The 26265-nt window shown below is 49.3% G+C and overlaps 1 protein-coding gene across 1 annotated transcript; it reads right to left on the bottom strand.

Moving 5' to 3' along the window:
* Window positions 1–184: 184 nt before the first annotated feature.
* NICN1 (nicolin 1, tubulin polyglutamylase complex subunit) lies at window positions 185–5140 on the bottom strand. Its single transcript, XM_004615246.2, has 6 exons — window positions 4905–5140; window positions 3137–3313; window positions 2782–2895; window positions 1191–1262; window positions 773–877; window positions 185–698 (listed from the first exon to the last, which is right to left on the bottom strand). The coding sequence occupies exons 1-6, from the start codon at window positions 5034–5036 to the stop codon at window positions 657–659; spliced, it is 642 nt and encodes a 213-aa protein (XP_004615303.1). The 5' UTR covers window positions 5037–5140; the 3' UTR covers window positions 185–656.
* Window positions 5141–26265: the final 21125 nt, after the last annotated feature.

Here is a 26265-nt window from a genome sequence, read left to right on the forward strand (position 1 = left end):
CCAAGTTTGTGGTGCAATGGGCTGGCCCACCTGGGCACACACTCAGGTGTTAGCTCAGAGGCTGAGAGAATCAGGCTACCCAAGATCCTAGCTGTACTCCCAAGCAATGCAGCAGAAGACTACAGCCAGGAAATGTCTTTTCAGGGACGCAACACAAAGGGAAACAGGAGACCACTAGGAGGAATAGAAGGAAGAAATGGGGCTCCTGTTTCTCAAGCTTCCAAACTGTAAGAGTATCATGGCTACAGCAATCTCCGAAAACTACAGAGAACAGGTTCAGTAGGTCAGCCCAGCCCAGCCCAGCGCTCTTGGGGAGAAGCAGCAGGCAGAGGACACGAGTGTGCGTGTTGGCAGGATGGGCAGAGGGCACTTGAAGAATCTTAGCAAACAGAAGCGAAATGTTTTTAGGGTAGGAGAGTTGAAGTTGAACTGCAATCAGGTGAGGACAGAATGCACCCCAGCCTCCAGCCCCCACCCCACCCCAGGAGCTCATGATGAAGGAACAATGGTGAATCCCCCAAAATCCTGATCTGTGAATATGGCCCAGACAGAACTGGATTCAGGCAATACTCCAAAAACGCAGGAAAGACTTCAACCCCTGGTGGTCTCAACCAGGACTGGAGGGGCTCAAAAGGCCAAAGTCTTGGCAATGTCATTCAAGTGTAGGAGAGTAAATTCAGGTCATAGCAGCCATCCACCTGCAACAGAAAAAAGCATTAGATCTGACTCGCTCAGGACCATGCAAGCCAAGCCGAGGGTGACGATCACTCACGTCAAAGCGGCCGATCCTTGCAGAAGTGTGACTGGCCCGGATCATCTCTGTCAGTGCCCACATCTGCTGCACCTCGGAGGAGATCCTGCTGGGGTCTGGGAGACCCTGCTCCAGAAGGAGGGGTCAGTGGCTATGGGTCTCACCCCACAGTGCTCTCTGAGCTCAAGAGGTTCATTAGGCTATGGGGCACTCCAACTGAAACCAGTGACACTCCCAGACCTGTGGAGTTGGGTGGGCGCCTAATTTGTAGTGGATGACCACGCCCCACACAGAAATGCCTCAAATCTCAATAAGTTCCCAGAAGGAAGATGGCAAAGAAGGAACCACAGGCCCAGGGTCCAGCCCCAAATTCTTGCAGAAAAAATGAACCCAGGGCTGGACTGTTTCTATATGGTTCTTACCCAGGGAGAGTGCTTACCTCAAGGAGGGGAGTGGGCTGCTCAAAAGGTACTGGGTGGGAGAGCCACTTGGGGAAGTTCACTGAAGGGGTCTGCAAAGCAAAAGTAGAGTACCGTGAGATAGGTAAAATGAAAGAACACTGGGGACCGTATTCCAAGGTCCTGGAAGTAAAGAAGGGCCTTGTGCCTCAGACAGCAGAACTTTACGCAGGGGTTCAAAGAGGCTCAAAAGGCAGTCGTGCTGCCTGACCTCTCTTGTTACCCAAGAACAAGAAGAAGATGAAGCCAGAGAGAGTGCAGCTGCTAAGGCACTAGCCTTCAACTTGGACAACCGGCTTAAACCCCCAGCAACCCCAAGCACTGCCATGAGTGATCCCTGAGTGCTGAGTCAGGAGTGATCCCAAAACAAACAAAAAAATGAAAAAGGTGTTGCCAGAGGAATAGAACATCAGTTACTCCACTTGCCTTGCACATGGCTGTGGCCGACCGGGGTTTGATTCTCAGAATCCCATATTGTTCCCCGAGAACCACCATGGGTAATTCGAGTGTAGAGCCAGGAGTAACCCCTGAGCGCTGCTGGGTATGGCCCAAACCCCACCCGCCAAAAAGAAAATATGTGCTTTGGAGCTTAAGCGATAGTACAGCGGGTAGGGCACTTGCTTTGCATGCATCTGACCTAGGTTCCATCCTCAGTATCCCATATGGACCCCAAGCATGCCAGGAATGATTTCTGGTGCAGGGCCAGGAGTAACCTCTGAACGCTGTCAGGTGTGGCCCAAAAACAAAAACAAAACAAAAACTAAAAGAATAAAAGCAATGGGGGCTGGAACAATAGTACAGTAGGTAGGGCATTTGACTTGCATGTGGCTGACCCGGGTTCGATTCCCAGCATCCCACATGGTCCCATGAGCAGTGCCAGGAGTAATTCCTGAAAAACGAATAAAAACAAAAAATACAAGAACAAGAGGAAGAAATATTTCCTAATGACATCAAGGCTCCAGCTTAAAAGAGGTACCTCGGGCTAAAGCAATGGCGCAGTGGGTAGGGCGTTTGCCCTGCACGCGACTGACCCAGGTTCGATTCCCAGTATCCCATATGGTCCCCTGAGCACCGCTAGAAGTAATTTGTGAGTGCAGAGCCAAGAGTAACCCCTGTGCATTGCCGGGTGTGACCCAAAAAAGCAAAAAAAATAAAAATAAAAATAAAAATAATGGAGGTAACCTGGAGGGCTGGAGTGATAATTACAGCGGGGAGGGTGCTTGCCTTGCACGCAGCCAACCCAGATTCAATTCCTAGCACTCCATCTGATCCCCTGTGCACTGCCAGGAGTGGTTTCTGAGAGCAGAGCTAGAAATAAACCCCGAGCATTACCAGGTGTGGGTCAAAAACAAAAACTAAAAAGGGGTAGCTGCTCCAAGAACAAAAAAGGGATAACTGTCCTAGAGGTCAGGAAATGTTCTCATCCCTCATCATGAGCTGGCAGTATTCCCACCTGGCTAACTTTCAGAAAGCCTCTGAATGCCACCACTCATACCCAGATACTGCCACCCCCCTGCCCAGCTCTCCCATCACATCTGGGAGAGGCCTGACAGCTCTCAGCTAATCACGTACCTTTGTTCCTCGTTGGTAAATCTGAAGCTCCTCCACGGTAAATGACAGCCAGAGTGGTGATGGCTGTCGTAGAATCAGGCGCAGCTCCAGGATTCTGGTCATGTCACAAAGCATCTGACACATACACACAAGGAGCCAGTAAGGCCCCAGCTCAGTGCCAGGAGCCTCCCGATAAGCAACAAACAGCTACTGACTCTCCAGGACCACAATAGTTTTCCCTCCAAGGCGTTTACCAAAGATCCAGAGCCTGAGCCACCATAGCCCTCACCCTCCCCTCCTGAGATCCCGGCCAGGTTTCTAGACCTCTTGGGAGCCCTTATCTGGACTGCCCTGGCCGGGCTGAATCCCAGCTGACCTGGTGCTTGTACAGCGATACATACTCCTGGGCTCCCTCCTCACTGTGTGGATCAGGCATCAGGCAATAGTCTTTCAAGCAGGTCACCCACTTGGGCGGCGTGTGGGGTGAGATATGCTGGCGAACTCGGATGCTCAGAAAGGCTGTGTAGTAATTCTTAAACATGATTTCCTGCAACTGGAATACCACTACAAATCATGTCCATGCCCAAGAAACTACTGGAATCCAAAGAGGATTATTTTGGTTTGGGTTTAGTTTGGTTTTAGTTTTGGGCTACAATTAGTGGTGTTCAGGACTCTCAGGGCCTACTCCTGGATTTGAACTCAGAGAATTAGTGGTGCTATGGGACTATATATGGTGCCGGAATCAACCCCAGGTCATTTGACATGTGCTCTGCCCCCAGAACTATCTCTCCAGCCCAGAGGAATTCACTTTCTGAGAAAAGAACAGTCTAAGTGAATAGATCATGCAAACAAATCAGGACTGTGGATTTTGTCACCTGTCCAAGATGCAACCAGAGGTCAGAGTCCTAACTGGAGGAGGCAGAAAATGAACACATGAAGCTGAGGAGGAAGAATTCATCAAGTGTCCCAGGAAGGGGCTGGAGTGATAGCACAGTGGGTAGGGCGTTTGCCTTGCATGCAGCCGACCCAGGTTTGATTCCCAGCATCCCATATGGTCCCCCAAGAACCACCAGGAATAATTCCTGAGTGCATGAGCCAAAAGTTACCCCTATGCATCGCTGGGTGTGACTCAAAAAACAAACAAACAAAAAAAGTGTCCCAGGAAAGGTTGAGAATGTTAAAATAGCACAAAGTTGCAACAAATTGCAAAGGACCTGGAATAGCCAGAGCTATGACCTGGCTATAGCAATTCTCATGACAGGACTCATCAGAACCACTCAAGAAAAAAAATGTAGGGGCTGGAGCGATAGTACAGCGGGTAGGGCGTTTGCCTTGCACGCGGCCGACCCGGGTTTGATTCCCAGCATCCCATATAGTCCCCTGAGCACTGCCAGGCGTAATTCCTGAGTGCAGAGCCAGGAGTAACCCCTGTGCATTGCCAGGTGTGACCCAAAAAGCAAAAAAAAAAAAAAAAAAGTATTTTTTTAAAGATATTGGTACTACTAAATTGGTACTACTACTACTACTAGTTCTACTAAATCTCAATGTAGTGCAATTCGGAGAGAGAATCACACTCTACAAGTGTCCACAAGACAAACCGATGGGGCCAAGAAGGAAGCAAGGCACAGAGTGTCCCTGAATGCTGGATCATTAGTAAATGGATTTTATTCTATGTGTTGCAGTCTTTTGGTGTCAGTCACTCTGCCACTGATGTGAAGGGTGGCTGGTGACTGGAGCCACAGAAAGGTCTGATGAGGTTTGGGTGGAACCTGATCTCCAGGAGGGATCATAGGAATGAACAGAAGGCAGGTTCATTGTCTAAGGGCCCCCAGTCAGTGGCCAGGGACAAACTGACTCTTCACCTTCATTTGGTTCCCAACTTTAGTTTTTAGTACCTGGCCTGTACAGTCTTGACACTGCGTGCTAGTACTGTCCTCGAAATGGGGGTGAAATGTTGAAGAGAACAGGCCGGGAAGCTACGTTCTAATAAATGTATTAACTGGAAGAACAGATGGTTAACTGACTCACAAGGGCGAGGACAAGGCAGTGAAGCTTTTCGTAAAAGATTAAACGCCTAGGACACACCCGGGTTCCCAGGTCAGCCCCGCCCCGAAGGCCAGGTCGCGCCCACGGGGCTTGCTCACCTCGAAAGGCGCGACGCTGGGGAAGGTGACATCGATGACCAACACGCCAGGCCGGCCTTGGGAAGTCCGCATATCGCCCACCTGCAGAGCCACGGTGCTTTTCACATGGCAGGGCACCGCCACACGGGACATGATGCCAGGGGCAGCGGGCAAACGCAACCGCCGATCTTGGACTCGCACCACGGTCTTTCCCGGCGTCCCCCAGAACTACAACTCCCGGGAAACATCGCACTAGACTAGCCGAGCCAATTGCCAGGCTCACGACGCGCCGGGAGTCGGAAGTGTCTGCGGAAGTGCTCTTTCAGCCAATCATCTCTCGAGCTTGGGAGCCGCAGGGCCCGCCCCCGAAATGACAAGTCTTTATCTAAGTGGTCCTGAGCCTGAGCCTTCTGGGTGAATCGTGGCTTGCTATGTTACTACGTCTGCGCGGAGGGGGCACTCATCATTAATTGATGTAAAGTCGTGGGGGCCTAAGAAATAGTACAGCGGATAGAGTGCTTGCCTTGCACAAAGCTAGCAAAGAAGATAAAAAGCATAGATGAATGTACTGCCTGGTCTTTTGTCTTGGTTTGGTTTTTGAGCCACACCCAGTGATGTTCAGGGGTTACTCCTGGCTCTGCACTCACACCCAGGAATACACTCCTGGCGGTGCTCAGGGGAACTATGTGAGATTCGGGCGATAAAATCCAGGTTGGCCGCTTGCCTACCCACTATTCTATCTCTCCAGGCCCTCCCTTTTATTTTTCTGCGATGGATGTGAATGGAATCCAGTGTGTCAAACAATTGTGTTTCACCGCAAAACTACATCCCGTGATCTATTTTGTTGTTAGTTCTTTGGGGCCACGCCCAGCGGTGCTCAGGACTTACTCTTGGTTCTGTGATCAGGAATCATTCCTGGTGGGTTGGGGAACCATACGGTGTGCAGGGGGTTGAACCCAAGGTCGGTGGCATGCAAGGCATGCAAAGATTTTTTTTTTTTTTTTTTGGCAGGGGGCCAAAGCATCCAGCAGTGCTCAAGGTGTACTCCTGCCTCTGTGTTCAGGGATCACTCCTAGGGCTCCCGGGACCATATGGGGTGCTGGGGATCAAACTGAGATTGGCTGCCTGTGAGGCAAATGTCCTACCCTCTGTACTACTGCACTGGCCCCAAGATGAAGAAAATTTTGAATACAGCTGAGTCATCTGAGTAGGTTTGGAATCACCAGCACAAGTGAGCCACCCAGCACCGCCAGAGGTCACTCCTGAGTACAGAACCAGGAGTAGCCCCTTAAAAATGCTAGCACTGCCAGGTGTGTGGTCCAAACCCTCCTCCTCTGCCCACCCCAAGACACTAGGTTTATGGTGACTGGAGAAATAGTACAGGTGTTAAGGCGCTTGCTTGTTTTTTTTGTTTTTTGTTGGTTTTTTTTGCTTTCTGGGTCATACTAGGTGATGCTTAGGGGTTACTCCTGGCTCTGCACTCAGGAATTACTTCTGGCAGTGCTCAGGGGACTATATGGAATGCCAGGAATAAAAGCGGGGTCTGCCACATGCAAGACAAAAACCCTACCTGTTATACTATCGCTCCTCCTGCCCCAGGCATTTGCATTGCACGCAGTGAACCAGGTTGATTCCCTAGAACAACAGACATTTCCTTGCCTATTTCCAAGTGTGACCCCTGAGCACAAAGCCAGCAGTAATCCCTGAATATGACTGGGTGTGATTCAAAAACAAAAAATTAAATGAATGAAAAGTAGATTATGCCTACAAAATACCTAACCATTACCATTACACTCCTACGTGTAACTCCAAAAGAAAACAACTGCTGGGTGTGGCCCTAAAACAAATAAACAAGGTAAAAGTTGTCAGTGTAAAGGAAAATATAGTTATTGTTCAACAGGTAGAGTTTTTTCTTAAGATAATTAAAATATCAGTGGTGATTATAAAACTTTATGCCACTGAATTATACACTTAAAATAAGGAAAAATTTGGGGCTGGAGGAAAAGCACAAGGGGTAGGGCATTTGCCTTGAATGCAGCTGACCCGAGTTCAATTCCCAGCATCCCATATGGTCCCCTGAGAACGGCCAGGAATAATTCCTGAGTGTAGAGCCAGGAGTAACCCCTGTGCATCGCCAGGTGTGACCAAAAAAGAAAAAAGAAAGTTAAAAGTTTACTCTCTGACCCCACTATTATGTGTACTTTAAAATAGTTTCTTTTCCTTCTTCTTCTTCTTCTTCTTCTTCTTCTTCTTCTTCTTCTTCTTCTTCTTCTTCTTCTTCTTCTTCTTCTTCTTCTTCTTCTTCTTCTTCTTCTCCTCCTCCTCCTCCTCCTCCTCCTCCTCCTCCTCCTCCTCCTCCTCCTCCTCCTCCTCCTCCTCCTCCTCCTCCTTCTTCTTCTTCTTCTTTTTCTTCTTCTTCTTCTCCTCCTCCTCCTCCTCCTTCTCCTTCTCCTTCTCCTCCTTCTTCACCTTTGGTTCACATCTAGGGGTTCTCAGGGCTTGTTACTGGCTCTGCACTCATGATGGGGCTTGGGGGCCATGTGTGGTATTTGTATGTGATGGTGCCTATTTGTGGTGCTGGGGATTGAATCCAGGTCAGTCATGTGTAGGGCAAGCATCTTACCCACTGCGCTATTTCTACAGCCCCAGGGGCCTAGGTTTGATCCTCAGCACTCACTACTAAACACAGGAGGGGATAACATTACTGAGTGTGGCCCCCCAAAACCTAAAGGATAAGTAAAACATAAAACTTCTAGAAACAAAATTTTTTCAGGTTTGCTCTTAGCCACATCCCCAGAACCTATAACAGAGCCTTGGATAAAGTAGGTGGTTGTTGGATTTGTGAATGAATTCAGAACAGCACCTTTGGCAACATAGCCTAGTAGTCCTTTGAGAATCTTCCCCAGCAGGCAAGCTCCCAACATTGTCAGGATAGTAGTGCCACCTGCTGGGCAATACGAGTCAGGAGCCCAAGAAAAGCAGGCTCCCTTAGCCAGATGGGTAGAAAGGGCTGGAGGTATGTTCTGTGTGCTTGGTTGTTCTTTCCTTTTTGCTTTTTGTTTTGCTTTTTTGTGCAATACCCTCAGCAGTGCTCAGGGTTCTTCGGCACTCAGGAATCATTGCCTGAAATGATACTCTTAGCCAGAGCTTCAACATTCCAGAGGAATTTCCCAAGATCTTATCTCTTACTGGAATCAAGACAACTATGATACAAAGAATTCAATCTCTGGAGGCTGAAGAGATAGTAAAGTAGGTAGGGTGATTGCCTTGTACTCCATCAACCTGGGTTCCATTCCCAGCATCCGATACAGTTCCTGACCACCAACAGGAGTGATGTCTGAACACAGAACCAGGAGTAATATATGAGCATCTTCAGGGGTGTGGCCCCCAAACCAAAAAACCAAAACCAAACAGAAAAAAAAAAAACACAAAAACCACTAGAGAATCCAATTCAAAATTAGAGACCTTGGGGTTGGAGCCATAGCACAGCGGGTAGGGCATTTGCCTTGTACGCAGCCAACCCGGGTTTGATTCCCAGCATCCCATATGGTCCCCTGAGCACCGCCAGAAGTAATTCCTGAGTGCAGAGCCAGGAGTAACCCCTGTGCATCCCTGGGTGTGACCCAAAAAGCAAAAAAAAAAAATAAAGAGAGACCTACCTACATTGGCCCCTTTCATCTGGACATACCTGGACTCTGGGCTGTCTGCTGAAAGCATCTCCTACAAGCCAGACCTCTTTCTTTTGAAGGGTGTTGGTTCTGAGTCATTTGAGAATATGATGAAAGTACTCAAAGATAGTGTTGTGCCCTCTGCCCTCCAACATTGTTTATGATGTTTGAGAATCCAGAAGCTCTTCTTCTTCTTTCTTATTTCTTTCCACATTCTATGATGCTGAGGTATTTCCTGGCTCTGTGCTCAGGAGTAAGGCCTGGTGGTCAGGGATCCAATCAATGGGATGCAAGGCTAGACCCTTTACCCATGCACTCTCTCTCCAGGCCCCACAGGTTCTTTAAGCTACTTGCTGTTCTCTCTGTAAGAACTCAGAGTATGGGAGACAGAGAAGTAGTACAGGAAGTAATATGCTCACCTTGCATGCAGCATGACCTGTAGTTTCATCCTGGGCACTGCAAATGGCTTCCTAAGCACTGCTAGAGGTCATGCCTGAGCACAGTGTAAAAGGGTCATGCCTGAGCACAGTTTAAAAGTAGTCCCTGAGTACCACTGGATATGCTGTGTCAGAGAGAGAGAGAGAGAGAGAGAGAGAGAGAGAGAGGAGAGAGAGAGAGAGAGAGGAAAAGAACTCTGTATAAACTTGTTTTGTTTGTTTTTTTAGTCATACCTGGCAGTGTTCAGGGGCTACTCCTGCCTGGCACTCAGAGGTCACTCCTAGCAATGCTAGGAGTCACATGCAAATGACTCAACCTCTGTACTCTCTCTCCAACCCAAACTTATTCTGAAAGCATGGTACCTTGATTCAGAGGCTGAGTGGCAGGATGGGTCACTAACAGCAATCAAGTTTTGATTCAAGTTAAGAAAATTCTTACTGGGGCTGGAGTAATAGTACAGTGGGTAGGGCATTTGCCTTGCATGTGGCTGACCCATCCTTGGCATCCCATATAGTCCCTTGAGCACCACCAGGAGTAATTCCTGTGTGCAAAGCCAGGAGCCACTCCTGAGCATTGCTGGGTGTGACCCATAAAGAAAACTCTTACTTGGACCAGGAAGATGGCTCAAAGGCATGTGAATCCCTCCAGGTTTGATCCCCAGGGTCATATAGTCTTCAAAATACCATCAGGAGTGGTCCCTGAGTGCTGTTGGGGTGTGGCTCCCCTCAAAAAATAAAGGTTCCGGGCTGGAGTGGTAGCACAGCGGGTAGGGCATTTGCCTTGTACGCAGCCGACCTGGGTTCGATTCCTAACATCCCATATGGCCCCCTGAGCACTGCCAGGAGTAATTCCTGAATGCAAAGCCAGGAGTAACCCCTGTGCATTGCTGAGTATGACCCAAAAAGCAAAAAATAGGGGGCTGGAGCGATAGCACAGTGGTTGGGCGTTCGCCTTTCACGTGGCCCTCTTGGAGAGCCCCGGCAATCTATCGAGAGTATCGAGCCCGAGCGCCAGAGCCTGGCAAGCTACCCGTGCGTATTGGTTATGCCAAAACCAGTAACAAGGGGCTGGAGCAATAGCACAGCGGGTAGGGCGTTTGCCTTGCATGAGGCCGACCCAGGTTTGATTCCCAGCATCCCATATGGTCTCCTGAGCACTGCCAGGTGTAATTCCTGAGTGCAGAGCCAGGATTAACCCCTGTGCATTGCCAGGTGTGACCCAAAAAGCAAAAAATAATAATAATAAAATAAAATTTTAAAAAGCCTGTCATATTTAAAAAAAAAACAGTAACAATAAGTCTCTCAATGAGAGACGTTACTGGTGCCCGTTCGAACAAATCGATGAGCAAAGGGATGACAGTGACAAAAAATAAAAATAAATAAAAAATAAAGGTTCCAATCTTCACACATTTTCTTCTAAGAAAACCTTTCTTGATCATTTATAGCAAATTATAACATGCAATTTAAAATAAATTATACAGGGCCTGCTATTGGGACAGGCATTGGTGGTGGTTGGGAAAATTGGAAATAATAGTGATTGGAAAGGGGCCGGAGCGATAGCACAGCGGGTAGGGCGTTTGCCTTGCACGCGGCCAACCCGGGTCCGATCCCCGGCATCCCATATGGTCCCCCAAGCACTGCCAAGAGTAATTCCTGAGTGCAAAGCCAGAAGTAACCCCTAAGCATCGCTGGGTGTGACCCAGAAAGAAAAAAAAAATAGTGGTGGGAAGGTACAGTAGTGGTGGGATTGGTGTTGGAATACTGAATGTAATAAATCACTGTGAACAACTTTATAAAAACAAAATTTTTTTTTAAATTATAATCAGTAAATATTTTATTTTTAAACCTATTTTCTTTTTTTTTTAATATATTTTTTAAATTTATTTATTTTTAATTAGAGAATCACCGTGAGGGTACAGTTACAGATCTATACACTTTTGTGCTTATACTTCCCTCATAAAAACAAAAATTTTTTAAAAATTCAATCCAATGAATAAAAGTTCCTAGAAATGTTAATAGTAATAATAACAGCAATCACTACAACTCTATTTAGTATTCACTATGTGCCAGACATTGTTCTCTAAGCACTTAAGCAGGTAGGCTCCTCAGTTTTTTGGTGAGACCACAGGCAATGCTGTGGTCTACTCCTCTTTCAGTTCTTAGGGATTGCTCTCAGGTGTGCTTGGGGGCCCCTGGGGTCTTGGAAAGGGAAATCAGTGTTCCTGCATGCAAAGTTGTACCCCAACCCCACACTGTATTCCTTACTCAAACCATTCCACTTCCAGGTGAAAACCACCATCTCCTTCTCATATCACAGGTAAGAAAACTGAACATAAAGGTTAAATAATGTGCCTTAGGCTCAGCGCTTGGGGTTCACTCCCAGTGGTGCTTGGGGACCATGTTGTGCTGGGGACCCATGAACTCTACCATGCAAAACACTCACTCAGCCTGCTGAACCATTTCCCTTACTCTGGAGTACTTTCTCCATGTGAGTGTACTTCAGGAACAGAAGTGCTTGCCCTCATTGTTTTTGTTCTAGTTGAAATTAAAGCAAATGATTTAGGGCCTGGGAGATCACTTTGCATGTAAAGTGATTATCCCTGGCATGGCATAAATTCTCCCCAGAGCACCACACCACACTATAGCCCCTGAGCACTGACAAGTGGCCCCAAATAAGCAAATAAAACAGAAATAATTAATAATAGATAAAGAACATTGAGGGTAAGTGCTGTAGTAATGTACCCCTCCCCAAAATCAGCCTGAGCATTTTTTTTTTCTTTTTTGGGTCACACCCAGCAATGCTCAGGGATTACTCCTGGCTCTGCACTCAGGAATTACTCCTGGCAGTGCTTGGGGGACCATATGGGATGCTGGGGATCAAACCCAGGTTGGCCGCGTGCAAGACAAACACCCTACCCGCTGTACTATCACTCCGCCCCCTGAGCACATTCTTAAAGGCCTCTTGGATCCATGGATCAGACAGAGAGCTCTTCTCTCAGCTCTGACTGTGAGTTCGAAGTTGCTGATTGCGGTGTTACAAGAGGAAGCAAGAAGGAAATTGTAAGACCTGGCAGGGGAGTGAGATGGCCCTATGAGGCAGCTTATCTAAAGCCTTAAATCATTATTCTTCAACTTTCCACATCTATAGACTGGCACCAGCCTGTGGACTGTTGGCTGAAGCCCACTGTCCTAAGTTATTTAAAGAGGAACTCAAGGGTTGGAAAGGTAAAACAGTGGGTAGGGGTTTCACTTCGCATATGTTCAACCCAGGTTTGATCCCTGTCACGATATATGGTCCCAAGCCTGCCAGGAGTGGTCCCAAATGGAGAGTTGAAGGCTGGACAGCATGGGATTTCAGCGGGAGTCTCAGTGAGCATAGCAGGACTACTGGGGGGACCCTTTAAAAATTTTTTATAACTTTATTAAGTCATCAGTTTAGTTATTAACTTTCAGTATTCCAACATTAATCCCAGCACCTTTGCACCTTCCCACCACCATTATTTCCAATTTCCCCAACAATCTGGGGAGGTGGGGGAACTTTTTTTTTTTTTTTTTTTTGCGTCACACCCGGCAATGCACAGGAGTTATTACTGGCTCATGCACTCAGGAATTACTCCTGGTGGTACTCAAGGGACCATATGGAATGCTGGGAATCAAACCCACGTCGACCACATGCAAGGCAAACACCCTACCTGCTATGCTATCACTCCAGCCCTGGGGGGGAGGGGAACCCTTTTAAACTGTAATCAAGACCGTGAGTGTAGGAAGATTTTTTTCTAGGGAAAATGTCGGTTGCTTTTTCAGGTTGTGGAGCTGTGGAAGGTGAGGGACCTTGCCGCTGAAAATGACGGCCATGGAACGCTGTTCCCAGCTATCCCCAGAGAGACTCTTTGCTGCCTTCTGTTTTTTTTTTTTTTTTTTTGCTTTTTGGGTCACACCCAGCGATGCTCAGGGATTACTCCTGGCTTTGCACTCAGGAATTACTCCTGGCAGTGCTTGGGGGACCATATGGGATGCCGGGGATCGGACCCGGGTCGACCGCGTGCAAGGCAAACGCCCTACCCGCTGTGCTATCGCTCCGGCCCCCATCTTTGCTGCCTTCTGAAATGTCTGTGGCAGCCCCCTTATCTGCCTCGGGGGGCCTGTTCATGGGGGCTGCTAGACATAGCTGGGAGCTGGGAGCTGGGAGCAATTTCCTGCAGCTGCTAGAGAAGGGGAGCCAAGGAATGCGTGTGTTTCCCCGCTTTCCTGGGATCCACTGTCCTGCTGCAGAAGTCACAGGGCTCTAGCAGGCTCCATTCTGGGCCTCCGGGTGGCACATGTTATCCTATTATGAAAGGAATCTGGAACGAGATGACTCCACTGTTGGGCAATGCAGGGCGAGTGCAGGCTGCCCAGCTTGCTATCCTGTCCTGCTTCCTTAACCTCCCCCCTGCTTGGCCCCCCACTTCAGACCATTCTACTCAGGATCAGGCAAGTTTTAGCAAAGTCTGGGCTGCCTGGTGGGTGTCTGCTCAGGTAGTCACCTTTGCTCCACTCTTGTCCATCTGGACTGGCCTGGACAGGCTCTGCTACTGTTGAACCCCTCCGGGGAATTCACAGAGCTGCTCCCTCCCCGGAGACCCAGTGGCCCCTCCCCCATGTGGACTCCCTAGATGAGGGCTCCCCCTTGGCTCCCTCCACACACCCCTGTGTCTGTGTGCAGTTTTGCCATTGAGGAGGAGCTAGAATACATACTTCCCCTGTTCTAGCTGCCATGGCTTCTAGTTCTTTGCCTTTGGCCTTCTTTTTGTTTATTCTGTTGGTTGCTTGGTTTGGAGTTTGAAAAAAAAAAATTGGAGGCAGGAAGTAGCTCCTAAGCAGTGCTCACTTAGGTTAGGTCCCCATCAGATATTCTTAGCCAACAAGACCAGCAGTTCCATGCAAGGGTCAAGAATGCTGGCTTGGGGCTAGATAGATAGTCCAGCAGGTAAGGAACTTGTCTTGCATGTGGCCAATTTGATCCCACATGGTTCCCTCAGTACCACCAGGAGTGATTCCTGAGTGCAGAGCCAGGAGTAACCCCTGATCATCACCAGGTGTGCTCCAGCACCTTTCCTCACCACCTTCCCTCCTCCCAAAATAAAGCTCACTTGCTCAGGTCCCTGTGGTGCAGGGAATACCTAGGCCACCCCGGTGTGCTTGGCACCTCCAGGCTGCATCTGATAATGCTCAAGGACCATGTGAGGGGCCGGAGCGATAGCACAGCGGGTAGGGCGTTTGCCTTGCACGCGGCCGACCTGGGTTCGAATCCCAGCATCCCATATGGTCCACTGAGCACCGCCAGGGGTGATTCCTGAGTGCATGAGCCAGGAGTGACCCCTGTGCATCGCCGGGTGTGACCCAAAAAGCAAAAAAAAAAAAAAAAGGACCATGTGATGCTGAGGATCAAACCCAGGCCAGGTGCATGCTAGGTACACATTAACTGTTGTACTATCTCCCAGTCCTTGTTGCTTGATTTTGATCCCACATTGGGTTGTACTCAGGGGTTACTCCTGACTTGGTGCTCAGGGGTCACTTTAGGTGATGACGCAGGACCATGTGGTATAAGAAATTCAATTGGAACTCCTAAAAAGCAAAGCACCAGCTCATTGAGCCATCTCACCGGCCTTTCCTTTGGCCTTCCTGCAGCTCTGGGAATGCAATAACTGCTCCACGAAGGGTTTTGTGATTTGATCTGGCTACTTCTCATTCCCTTTCTTTATCTTCTAACAATAAAGGGCTGTAGTAGGGTTTGTTTTACTTAGTTCATTTATTTATTTGGTTTCAGGGTTATGTATAGAGGTACTCAAGGGCTACTTCTGGCTGGACTGAGTAGAGACACTTCCCAGGCCGGAATTGACATACGGAAGAGCAGGAAACAGGTAGTAAAGTGGGAGAAGAATAACATGGGCTGAACTGTCACATTTGGGAAGACTTCAGGAGAGCTGGGCATATGCCAAGCATGTCTGTAGAAACTTGAACAGGCTCCATGGGGTCACATGCAAAAAACAAACAAACAAACAAACAAACAAAAACAAAAAACCCTGGGGTGAAGAATTGTGGGTAAGTGTTGAGATAAAAGGAGACGGTGCTCTGCAGGTTGAAGTGGAAGGAGAAGAGATAAGGTCTTGGTAAAGCAAAAGGGAGGGTTCTAGTTAGGCCCACCAGTCTCAAGAGAAGAATCCCTGTCCTGTGGGTCATCCTTGAGCAGAATCAGAGCAGAGCAGAGGTCTGAAAGTCAGCTCTGGAACTGTCCTATGAGGACTGGGTGGTGCAGGCAGTCTCCCGCAGAGGACAGGCCCCCACAACCGCTCCTCCCCATAGGCTCACTGTCTTATGGGTGAAGCTACTCAGAAGTCCAAGAAAACAAGGAGGTGGTTCAGGGATTTGGCTCAGTGACTGAGCACATGCTGTCCATGTATGAGATCCTGAACCCAAACCCTAGCACCCAAAAGAGGCTGGAGAGATATTGGGGAAGGTGGGGTTTGATGCTCTTATCTTGCACATGGGGCAGACCCTGATACAATCCAGTGCACCATATATGGTCCCACCCCCTCCCCCCACACACTTACTGTTCTCTGAGTGCTGCCAGCTGTGGTTCACTTTTTTTTTTTCTTTTTGGGTCACACCCGGCGATGCACAGGGGTTACTCCTGGCTCATGCACTCAAGAATTACTCCTGGCGGTCTCGGGGGACCATATGGGATGCTGGGAATCAAACCCGGGTTGACCACATGCAAGGCGGACACCCTACCCACTGCGCTATTGCTCCAGCCCCTGTGGTTCACATTTAAAAAGAAAAGAAAAGAGTGCCAGGGAGATTTTTTTTTTCATATTTAATTTAATTTAATTTTTTTTTTTTTTTTGCTTTTCGGGTCACACCCAGTGATGCACAGGGCTTACTCCTGGCTCTACACTCAGGGATTACTCCTGGCGGTGCTGGTGGACCATATGGGATGCTGGGAATCGAACCCGGGTCGGCCGCGTGCAAGGCAAACGCCCTACACGCTGTGCTATCGCTCCAGCCCCATGCCAGGGAGATTTGTTCAAAAGGGTACAGCAAATGCTTTGTATGCAAAAGCTCTGGGTTCTTCTGATCTCTGGCACTACTGGTCCCCTGATCACCCCTGGAAGTAAATACTCCACACTGTGCTGGAGTGGCCCTCCTACCCCAACACTTTGGGGTGTGGCCCAAAACTCAAAAAAGAAAGGAAAAGTTTGGGCTGGAGCAATAGTATAATGGTCAGGGCACTTTCTTTGATGTGAACTAGGGGGTTCCACCCCAGCACCCCATGTGGTCCCCAGAGCCAGGCCAGGAGTGATCTCTGAGAGCAGAGCCAGGGGTAACCCCTGAGCACTGCCTCCTGTGGCCCCAAAACAAAAGGAACCCAAACAAAACAAACAAAAAAAAACAGGAAAAAGAAAGATAGGACAAGAAAAGAATGAAAAGGAAGAGGATAGGAAAGAGGAAGGGAGGAGAAGGGGAAGAGCAGGTTCAGGGCTAGCACCTTACTTACAGAAGGCAATGGAGGGGGCTGGGTGGAGCCTGGGAGTAGTGGCAGCTGTGGTTCCTTGGGATGGGACAGGCAGCACACAGCTGTGGGAGACCAGCAGGGCCATCAAGGCAGGAGGAAGAGGCAGCATTGGACGGGGATCCAGTTGACTGAGAACAGCTGCAGGCCAGGGCAGCAGCAGGTGAGGAAGCTCCCTGGCAGCTAAGCCCTGGGAAAGAAGGTCGGGAGCCTGGGGGAGAGGGCACGGGGGAGGGGAAGCAGCTGCAGGCCCGGCAGGCTCCCAGCGTTTTTGTTTTTTTGTTTTTTTAGCTCTTGTGCGTTCTGATGCAACTGGATTCCTCAGGGAAGCAAAGGCCGGCCAGGCAGGGTGGGGGATGGGGACTCGGGGAGAAAGCCAAGTGCTCTGCTCCCCCTTACAGTGGTTTTCCCAAAGACCATCCTCCTGCTGCACCCCTCTGGAGCCCTCCCCTCTCGCCGCCGCCCCGCCGCAGACCTGACTTTTCCTGACTTTCCCTCTCCCCCACTCCTGGCTCCCCGGTTTCTTATCGGCACCTGTGTCCTGGCCCTTCTCCTAAGAAAAAGAGTAAACAACCTTGTGCCTTGGGAGCGCTGGGGCCCAGAGGGTCGGAGAGGGAAAAGGTTCAGAGAAGGTGTGCCCAAGGTCCCTAAACTGAGGCAGGCTCCAGGACACAACCCTGGGCCGCCCACTAATACCTTTCCACTGAGAGCGTGTCGGCCTGAGTCTGTGGCCCAGAGGGGAACGACTGGCAGTAAGGTCCCTGAGAGTGCGATTGCTGGCAGACCTGTGGGCTCCCACTTCTCTGCTTTGCTCTGAGCTTGGCACCGGGGGACGTGAACTAGTGCAGCAGGGTGAGTGTCTGGCAGAGGGGAGGTGAAGGGTCAACTGGGGCTCCTTTCTTTCTGGGTCCCTCCAGTGTGGGATGGACAGCTGCCTGAGCCTTTGTTCTGAGGCCCCAGCTTGGCCTCTACCCCGTGTCCCCACCTTCGGTATTGTACCAGCTGTTGAATTCCGTCCTGAGCCCAGCAGCACAGAGACGGCGGAAAATCTCCCTGTGGGGCATGAATGGGTCTTTGTCCGGCTGTTGAACATGTCAGCACCTCCGCAGAGCGCTGCGGCCAGTGTCAAGCCTGCCCTACACCCAGTCCTTCTCACCGAAGGCCTTCCTGTTTCCAGGGCTCTCTCCATTTTTGTTGTTTCTGGGGGTCCACACCCTACACCAGGCGGTGTGCATGGGACCATATGTGATGCTGGGGATTGAACCTGGGTTGGCTTTGTGCAAGATAGGAGGCTTCCCCATAGCACTATCTATCTATTTTTGTGAATGTGCAGGGCCAGGGAGAGTAGTGAGGGGGTCATGAGGTATCGGGGATGGAACACAGGGCCCCATACATGTGCTGAGTCACCTCTCCTGGGTTCTGCACATTCTCCTGGACCCACTCATATCCATTCTCAGGTGGGCTCAGTCAGCTGGGATCTCCAGAGGGGGCATTTGAAGGTTACCAGATCCAGGCCTGGGAGCTAGTACAGAGGTTAAGGTGTGTCCATCCTCAGCAGCACATGGTCCCCCAAGGAGGCGCTAGAGCTCAGCCAGGAATGACCCTAGAGGCCCCAGGAGCACTGATGAGGTTGTCTGGATAATCCTCAGCCCCCACCTTGAATGGCCTGCAGTCTTCTTCTTTTTTTTTTTTTTTTTCTTTTTGGGTCACACCCAGCGATGCACAGGAGTTACTCCTGGTTCTGCGCTCAGGAATTACTCCTGGCAGTGCTCAGGGGACCATATGGGATGCTGGGAATCGAACCTGGATCAGCCGCGTGCAAGGCAAACGCCCTACCCACTGTGCTATCTATCCAGCCCCTGAGCCTGCAGTCTTGTTTGCTGAGGGGTCCCTGGTCTCCTGAGCATGGCTTGGGAAGCCTCCCCCTCTCACCCCTGCCAAAAACCCAACCCCAAACAAAAACAAAATAAAAGGCTACCAGGTCTGAAAGCAAATAGCAGGAAGAGGTGATCGGGATTGCTGGCTGAGGCCCCACCTGTCTCCAGGGCTCCTGAAAGTCAGAAGTGTGGGTCCCCCACCAACCTTTCTTGGGACAAGATAGTTCTTCCCTCCCACGCTCCCAAGGGGTACTGTTGTGAGAGGCTCTTTCTGGGGCTCCTGCAGGTTTACCCTCAAGTTCTGCTAGCAGCACATAGCAGCCTAAGCCTCAAGCCTCAGGGATCGCTCCCTCCCACCCCAGGGGCACCCCTCCCCCAGGGCTGGAGGAGGGGGCCTCCTCTACATTCCGGGGGAAGGTGGAGGCAGGAAGAGTGAGTCCTTTTCTCTCCTAAGGCTAGTTCTGACTTGATTGGTACCTGGTGCCCTCCCCCACGAGACCCCCTTTTCCGCCCTGCCTGTTCTCCCACTTCTCTCGCTCCACCTACTGGGGAAGCTGAGGCTCCAGGGCCAAGCTACTGCCCCCTCATTCCTCACCCCACCGCATTCCTTCCAGGAGGCCCGGGGCACTTCCCCTCTCCTGTCCTCTCTCCTCCCTTCAGCTCTCATGCCCTTTGCTCCTGGGATCCTCTGCTGGCAAACTCCAGCCCTGGCGCCCACTGCCTACCAGTCATTCCTCCTTCTTTGTTCACTGTTCCATTCACTGCTCGGACCATGACCACCTCCAGGATTCCTCGGACCTGCCTGCCCAGTTACTTCATCAAAACTGCCTTTAGATGTTTGTTTTTTTTTCCCTCTTTGGTTTTAGGGTCATACCTGTGTGCTCAGGAATTACTCCTGATGGGCTCGGGGGAATATATAGATAGAGTGCCAGGGATCGAACCCAGGTCAACCTCATGCAAGACTGCACTTTAACCTGATGTACTACGTCCCCAGCACCTACCTGCAGATTTTTGCTTTGCCTTGGGTTAGCACCATGCTTCCAGGGGAACCCCTGGGCTTTCTCTTTCAGGCTCTGTCTTCGGAAAGAAGAATCCCCTTATGAACCTTATCACATAGCCATCCTGGCTCCTCCTTGCAGCCCTGCTGTCCCCATTTTAACCACCTGGGAATTTCATTCTTTATTTCCTGTTTCTCTTGCTTCCCTGAGGATTTGGATTCTCCAGATGATCCCTTCCTGTGTTCCCAGCATGCAATACACAGATATCAGTATCTGTGGATATGTACTACCTGAATGGATGCTTCACAAAGTCACTTGTCACTCTCAGTGAGCTGCAGGTCTGAGGCCCATATGTGAGGTTACTTTGTTGATGGGGATGCCAAGAGGCTCAGAGAATGCAAGTATTTTATGGAAGATCACAGTGAATTTAGCTCTAGGTTCTAGCAGGAGCTGATTCCTCACATGGACATATATGAGATTACATTGGCTGATAAGCAAACTTTCACCTTATGGGGGTAGGGGATTGTTTTGGGGCCACACCTGGCTACATGGTCCAGATCATTTCAAGAGTTGTAGTTGAATCCAGGCATCCTGAATGCAAAACTACATGCTCGGCCCATTGAGCTATCTCTGGCCCCAGGCATTTATAAAAATCTTTTTTTTTTAATTTTTAAAAAATTTTTGGGTCTGTACTCAGCAGTGTTCAGTGCTTATTCCTGGCTCTGTACTCAGGGATACTGGAAGGGCCTTGAGGGACTATCTGGTGTGCTGGGATCACACCTGGGTCAGCCATGTGCATGGTAAGCCCTATCCACTGTATCCTCTTTCCAGCCCCTAAAATGTTTCTGAGTCACCTGTGCCCAGGGCTTTCTCCTGGCTCTGTGCTTAGGGATCACTCCTGGTGGTGCTTGTAGAACTATATGCAGTGCTGGGGATTGTATCTGGTTGGCTAATCCCCTTACCTGCTGTACTATCACTGTGTGGTTCCTTACTTTAGTTTTATTTTATTTTAGATTTTTGGGTCACACCTAGTCTGGTGATGTTCAGGGATTATTTCTGGATAGATCTGTGCCCAGGAATTACTGTAGGCAAGGTCAAGGGACCATATGGAATGCTAGGGATAGAACAAGGGTCAGCCATGTGCAAGGCAAATGCCATACTCTAAGTTTTTCTCCCTTTCCTCCTTTTTCTTTCTCTCCATTTCTCCCCCTCTTGTCTTGGGACCACAGGAAGCTATGCTCAGGGATTACTCCTGGACTCTACATGCAAGGCTTCTCCTGGCAGTACTCGGAGCACCATATGGGGTGCCTGGAATTGAACCTGGGTTGGCTGCATGCAAGACAAGTGCCCTACCCACTGTATTATTTCTCTTTTGATGTTGCCATGACTGGGGGTTTCATGCAGTTTCATTGTACTAGCACACTTTCAATTGTAGTGCTTATCAGGGGTCAAACTCCCTTAGCTGTGGTGCTTGCACAGTGCTCACTGGGGTCACCCTCTTCAGTTGGGGGTCATTGTGCATATCCTGGTAGTAGTGCTCACTGGGGATCATACTCCTGGAATCGTGCTCACACATCTTTTTATTTGCAGTTCTCACTTGGTGTTGCACACTGCTTGTGCTGGGAATCTCAGCAGCACTGCCAGAATCAGGATCAGTGTGGATAAGACCCCTGGCTTCATACTTGCATGCCAGGAACTTTAGCCACTGACCTGGTCCCCAACATTTTGGGGATGGGATTTGGGTCACACCTGGCAGTGCTCAGGGGCTGTTTCCAGCACTGTGCTCAGGGGTGTAACCTCCAAAGGTAATCAGGGGACCATGTGGTGCTCTGGATTAAACCAGGGGTAGCTACATGCAAATCAAGTACTTTAACCCTTGTTTGTTTTTTTTTTTTTCTTTTTGGGTCACACCTGGCGATGCACAGGGGTTACTCCTGGCTCTGCACTCAGGAATTACTCCTGGCAGTGCTCAGGGGACCATATGGGATGCTGGGGATCGAACCCGGGTCGGCCGCGTGCAAGGCAAACGCCCTACCCGCTGTGCTATCGCTCCAGCCCCCTAACCCTTGTTTTTTATTCTTTTTATTTTTTTGCGGGTGGAGGGGTGGTGAGGGATACAAGAGATGGTGTCCAGAAGTTTTCTGGGATGGGTGTTTGGGTGTCACTTCTAGTGATATATGGAGGATCATGTAGTGCCAGGGATGAACTGTCTTCTAAATACAAATATGTACTATCACCTGTTGAACTATTTTTTTTTTTTTTGGTGGTGGTGGTGCCACACCTGGAAGTGTTCAGGGATCACTTTTAGCAGGACTCAGGACCATATACGATGCTGGGGATCAAACCTGGGTGGATTCCCCTACCTGTTGTGCTACCTATCTTTTTGGCCCCTGGTCTAGAGGGATTGGACCTAGAGATCTGGCTCAATGGTAAAACTGGTATTGCAGGCACAAGGCTTAAGTTCAGTGCCTGGTACTGAAGTCCGTGGGCCCCACAGGTGACTTAAATGAAGTGGGGAGGAGAAAGACGGTCACTTTCTCCCCAACCGCCTCTACCACCCGGGACCCAGAGTTACTGGGTTCTTGTCTCGCTTGCGGAAAAGAATTTCAGGAGTATTTTTTTGTGAAGTAAGCAGTGAAGTAAGTAGATTTCATTTAGAGGTTTCTGAGGGAAGGAGGAAGGGATAAGTGGGAGAGAGAATAGTGAAAATAACGAGCTCAAGAGAGAACTCGGGCTTCTCCTAGGGTGGAGGAAGCCCCTACACATAACCGAGCTTTAGACACAAAAGTATGAAAGCATGAAAGTACACATCTCAAGAGGGGAGATGCGGACAACACATGTGCTCGGGCGACACATGTGCTCGGCCACTAGGGCGCAAGCAGCACATGGGCTCAGGCAGCATATGCGCGCACTTCCTTTGTTCAAGGTGTTTTTTATAGGGTTTCTTCAACCTGCCCCCCACAGGAGGTTTCTTTCCAGGTAAAAGTTCGTTGCTAAGGTTACCAGGGAGGTTGGGAGTGGTGATGGCCTTCTTTGGGGAACCTCCTGGGGAGGGGTCCATTATCCTCAAGGTCCGCTTTTGTTTTCTTGAATCTGCAAGTCTTAAGAGTCTCCTTCCCAGAGACTCTGTTAAATCTCAATTTTCATTGCCAAGGGCCTTTCCCTATCTACCTGCCTACATCAGTACCACCTGAATCCCTAAAGAGCTCAATCTCTAGCTTGGCAGAATTGGTTCTATCCCTGTGGACCAAATGTGTGACACCATAACACTGCCATATTAACAACAAAAAGACTGGCAGGAAAAAAATCATTTGGGGGGCCTGGAGTGATAGTACAACTGGCAGGGTGTTTGCCTTGAATGAGGCTGACCGGGGTTCAATTTTCAGCACCCTGTTTTGTCCCCCAAGCCTCATCATGAATGATCCCTAAGTCTACAGCCAGGAGTTAACCTTGAGCACAGCCAGGTTTGGCCTTGTCCCCCCCTTCAAAAAAAAAAAAAAAACACAACAACCCTAAGACAACAAAAAGATGACTTGGAAGAATCCCTCTCATTCCTCTCGGAACTGTTGAGGTTTCCCAGACTTTTGGTAGGGCTTGCAGAGATCCTGCCTATCTCTGCCAACACCCAGCTTAGAGCAAAAACTCTTTTTTTTTTTTTTGAGTCACCTCCAGCGATGCTCAGGGGTCACTCCTGGCTCTGCACTCAGGAATTACCCCTGGCCATGCTCACCCGCTGTGCTATCACTCCAGCCCCTTAGAGCAAAAACTCTTTATCTACTTAGTTTCAACCCTTTGTGGTGTTCCAGGGGCAAACCTGTCAACTGCACTATTAGTTACATTCAATGGGTGTTTGGATTTCTACTGCAGATTCATGCACTGTTGCTGATCCGCAGAAATTTCCTTTAGGTTGGCAAAAAGGTTATTATTGCTTAACTGACAATAGTTTTCAGCCTCTGGTCCTCCAGTATGTGGACTGTTGTCTATCCACAGGTGCACTGGTGCTGAAAACCACTGGGTAACCTGTCAGTACTTCTTTCTCTTTCCTTTTCTTTTTTTGCTTTGCTTTTTTGGGTCACACCAAGCGATGCACAGGGGTTACTCCTGGCTTTGCACTCAGGAATTACCCCTGGTGGTGCTCAGGGGACCATATGGGATGCTGGGAATTGAACCCAGGTTGGCTGCGTGCAAGGCAAATGCCCTACCCAATGTGCTATCACTCCAGCCCCCCTTTCCTTTTTTTTTGTGGGGGCCATACCCTGCAGTATTCAGGGGTTATTCTTGACTCAGGAATAACTCCTGACAGTGCTTGGTGGAACATATGGGATACCAGGGATTGAATTCTGGTCAGTCGCATGCAAGGCAGATGCCCTACCTGCTGTACTATCACTCTGGCCCCGTAATGTTTCTTAAATAAGGTGCCCATGAGGAGAGCCAGGCTGATGTGAGGATCAGACAGAGATCTCAGACAGTTCTCTCCACCACTCAGCTCCTGTGTTCCTCTTCCAGGTCAGGCCAGTTCCTGGAGGCAGAACGTAGTACAGCAGGTAGGGCATTTGCCTTGCACTTGACTAGCTTGAGTTCAATCCCTGGCACCCTGAGCCCCACCAAGAGGAATCCCTGAGCACAGACACAGGAGTAACTCTTGTGTACTGCCAGTTATCACCTAAAAACACGCAACAAAACAAGGACAAGAGCCTAATTCTGGGGCAAAAAGGGTTTTTTTTTCTTAAGTTAGTATGTAACTAAGGAGAGAAGGGACTGTAATCCTGAGTGAACATGATGAGGGTGGGTGGCTTCCCCCCAAGACTAGGTTTAGGGGTTAGCTGCTAATAATAGCTCGTCGGTGTCTGAGGAGAATCAACACACAGGCCCCATAGCTTTGCTTGTTCCACCCACTGTCTGACTAGACTGACCTAATCTGGTATTTAGTCCAGTGTTCAAGGTCACAAACCCAGTATTTTGGGAACAGTCACCTAAATTGGCCTTGGAGGACTGTCTTATCCTCAAACTTGCAGGGAGTGGAATGGAAGCTGAAGAAAGGGAAAATGGATATGTATGTCCTCCAGAGAGAAGTGACTGATTCATTTAACCCATGCTTACTCTCGCTAGGGGGTTCCAGTCTCCAGGTGCAGATATTCCTGGAGGGCCAGGCATGGAAGCTATTTCCTGGCTGAGAGGAGAAAGGCCTTGTGCCAGACATGTATGAAAGGGCCCTCTAGAAGGGTTGGAGTGAAGGGCCCCTGAAAGGGAAGGAACTGGCTTCTGTAAGGCTGGTGGTGATCCGCAAACACGCCTACTGGCAGTTTCTCCCGGATGAACTTATCAGCCCTTTCTTTCTGCCAGAACTGCCAGACAATCTGCCTTCTGTTAAATCCAGACAAAAGGGACCCCTCCCTTGCCCTCTCTTGGCTGGCCTTGCTTGCCAGCCACAGCCCCAGGCAGACCTTCAGGCCTGGCATTTGGGTCAGGAGCCTTACCAGCCCTCCCCCGCCACCCCAGCAGCAATAAACCCTGCCCCTCTCTATCAGCTTGGGGCAAGATTAGTAGCAGGGGCCTCCCGCCCTCCCCCTGGATGTTTGAGGCAGGGCATTGGCACTTGGTCTTCCATTCCTTGGGAACATGCCAGAGTAAAAAAACCCTGGAATCTTAGGACCAGAAGGAAGTTTGGTCCGTGTAGGTGTCTGAATGGGAAGGTGACCTTAGGTTAAATCATATCTCCTTACAAAGCACTGAGACATTTGTCATGGACCTTACACAGGGTTTGGATCCAGGCCACTGGGAAGCAGTATTCCCAATTCATTCTTTTTCAAATAGAAATGGAGTTGCAGCACCAGGAAGCTAGCTTGAAGGGATGAGTGCTTGCTTCATATGTGGGAGACCCAGGTTGGACCCCTAGAACTAATGGCATGGTTTGCTACGCATTGCCAGTAATGGTTTCCAAGCACTGAATAGAGGATAGCTTCTGAGCACTGCTCCCAAACTGGACATGTTAATTTTTTTTTCATTTTTTGGTACTTGGAGCACACCTGGTGGTGCTCAGGGTTTATTCCTGGCTCTGCACTTAGGGATCACTCCTGGTGGTACTCAGGGAACCATATGGGGTGTTGGGTATGGGACCCAGGTTGACAGTTTACAAGGAAAGCACACATAGCCTGCTGTACTATCTCTTGGGCCCCTTAAAATATATATATATATATATATATATATATATATACACATATATATATGTATATATTTCAACTAAAGGAAGAAATTGAGTTTCTGCTATATATTGCCTGTAGATAGATAGATGATATTTTGGTTTTTGTTTTGCTTTTTTTTTTTTGCTTTTTGGGTCACACCTGGCGATGCACAGGGGTTACTCCTGGCTCATGCACTCAGGAATTACTCCTGGCAATGCTCGGGGATTATATGGGATGCTGGGAATCGAACTCAGGTCAGCCGCATGCAAGGCAAATGCCCTACTCGCTGTGCTATCACTCCAGCCCCCAGAGTTTTGTTTTTGTTTTTGTTTTTGCCACAGCCAGCGATATTCAGGGGTTACTCCTGGCTCTGCACTCAGGAATTATTCCTGGTGGTACTTGGAAGACCATATGACATGCTTGGGATTGAACCAATTCAGCCATGTGCAAGGCAAATGCCCTATCCACTGTACTATCACTCTGACATTTTTAAAGTGTTGGGGTTGGAGTTTTATTTTTATTTATTTTATTTTATTTTTTTTTTGCTTTTTGGGTCACACCTGGCGATGCACAGGGGTTACTCCTGGCTCTGCACTCAGGAATCACTCCTGGCGGTGCTCAGGGGACCATATGGGATGCTGGGGATCGAACCCGGGTCGGCCGCGTGC

The sequence above is a fragment of the Sorex araneus genome, chromosome 4, assembly GCF_027595985.1.
Source record: "Sorex araneus isolate mSorAra2 chromosome 4, mSorAra2.pri, whole genome shotgun sequence".
NCBI lineage: Eukaryota > Metazoa > Chordata > Mammalia > Eulipotyphla > Soricidae > Sorex > Sorex araneus.

Bases quoted from the DNA above. Each gene is read 5' to 3' on its own strand.
- NICN1 (XM_004615246.2), bottom strand. From the start codon at position 5,036: ATGTCCCGTGTGGCGGTGCCCTGCCATGTGAAAAGCACCGTGGCTCTG. The intron at 878-1,190 runs GTAAGCACTCTC...CTTCTGGAGCAG, and splicing joins AGCCCACTCCCCTCCTTGAG to GGTCTCCCAGACCCCAGCAG. The intron at 699-772 runs GTGAGTGATCGT...TTTCTGTTGCAG, and splicing joins CAAGGATCGGCCGCTTTGAC to GTGGATGGCTGCTATGACCT.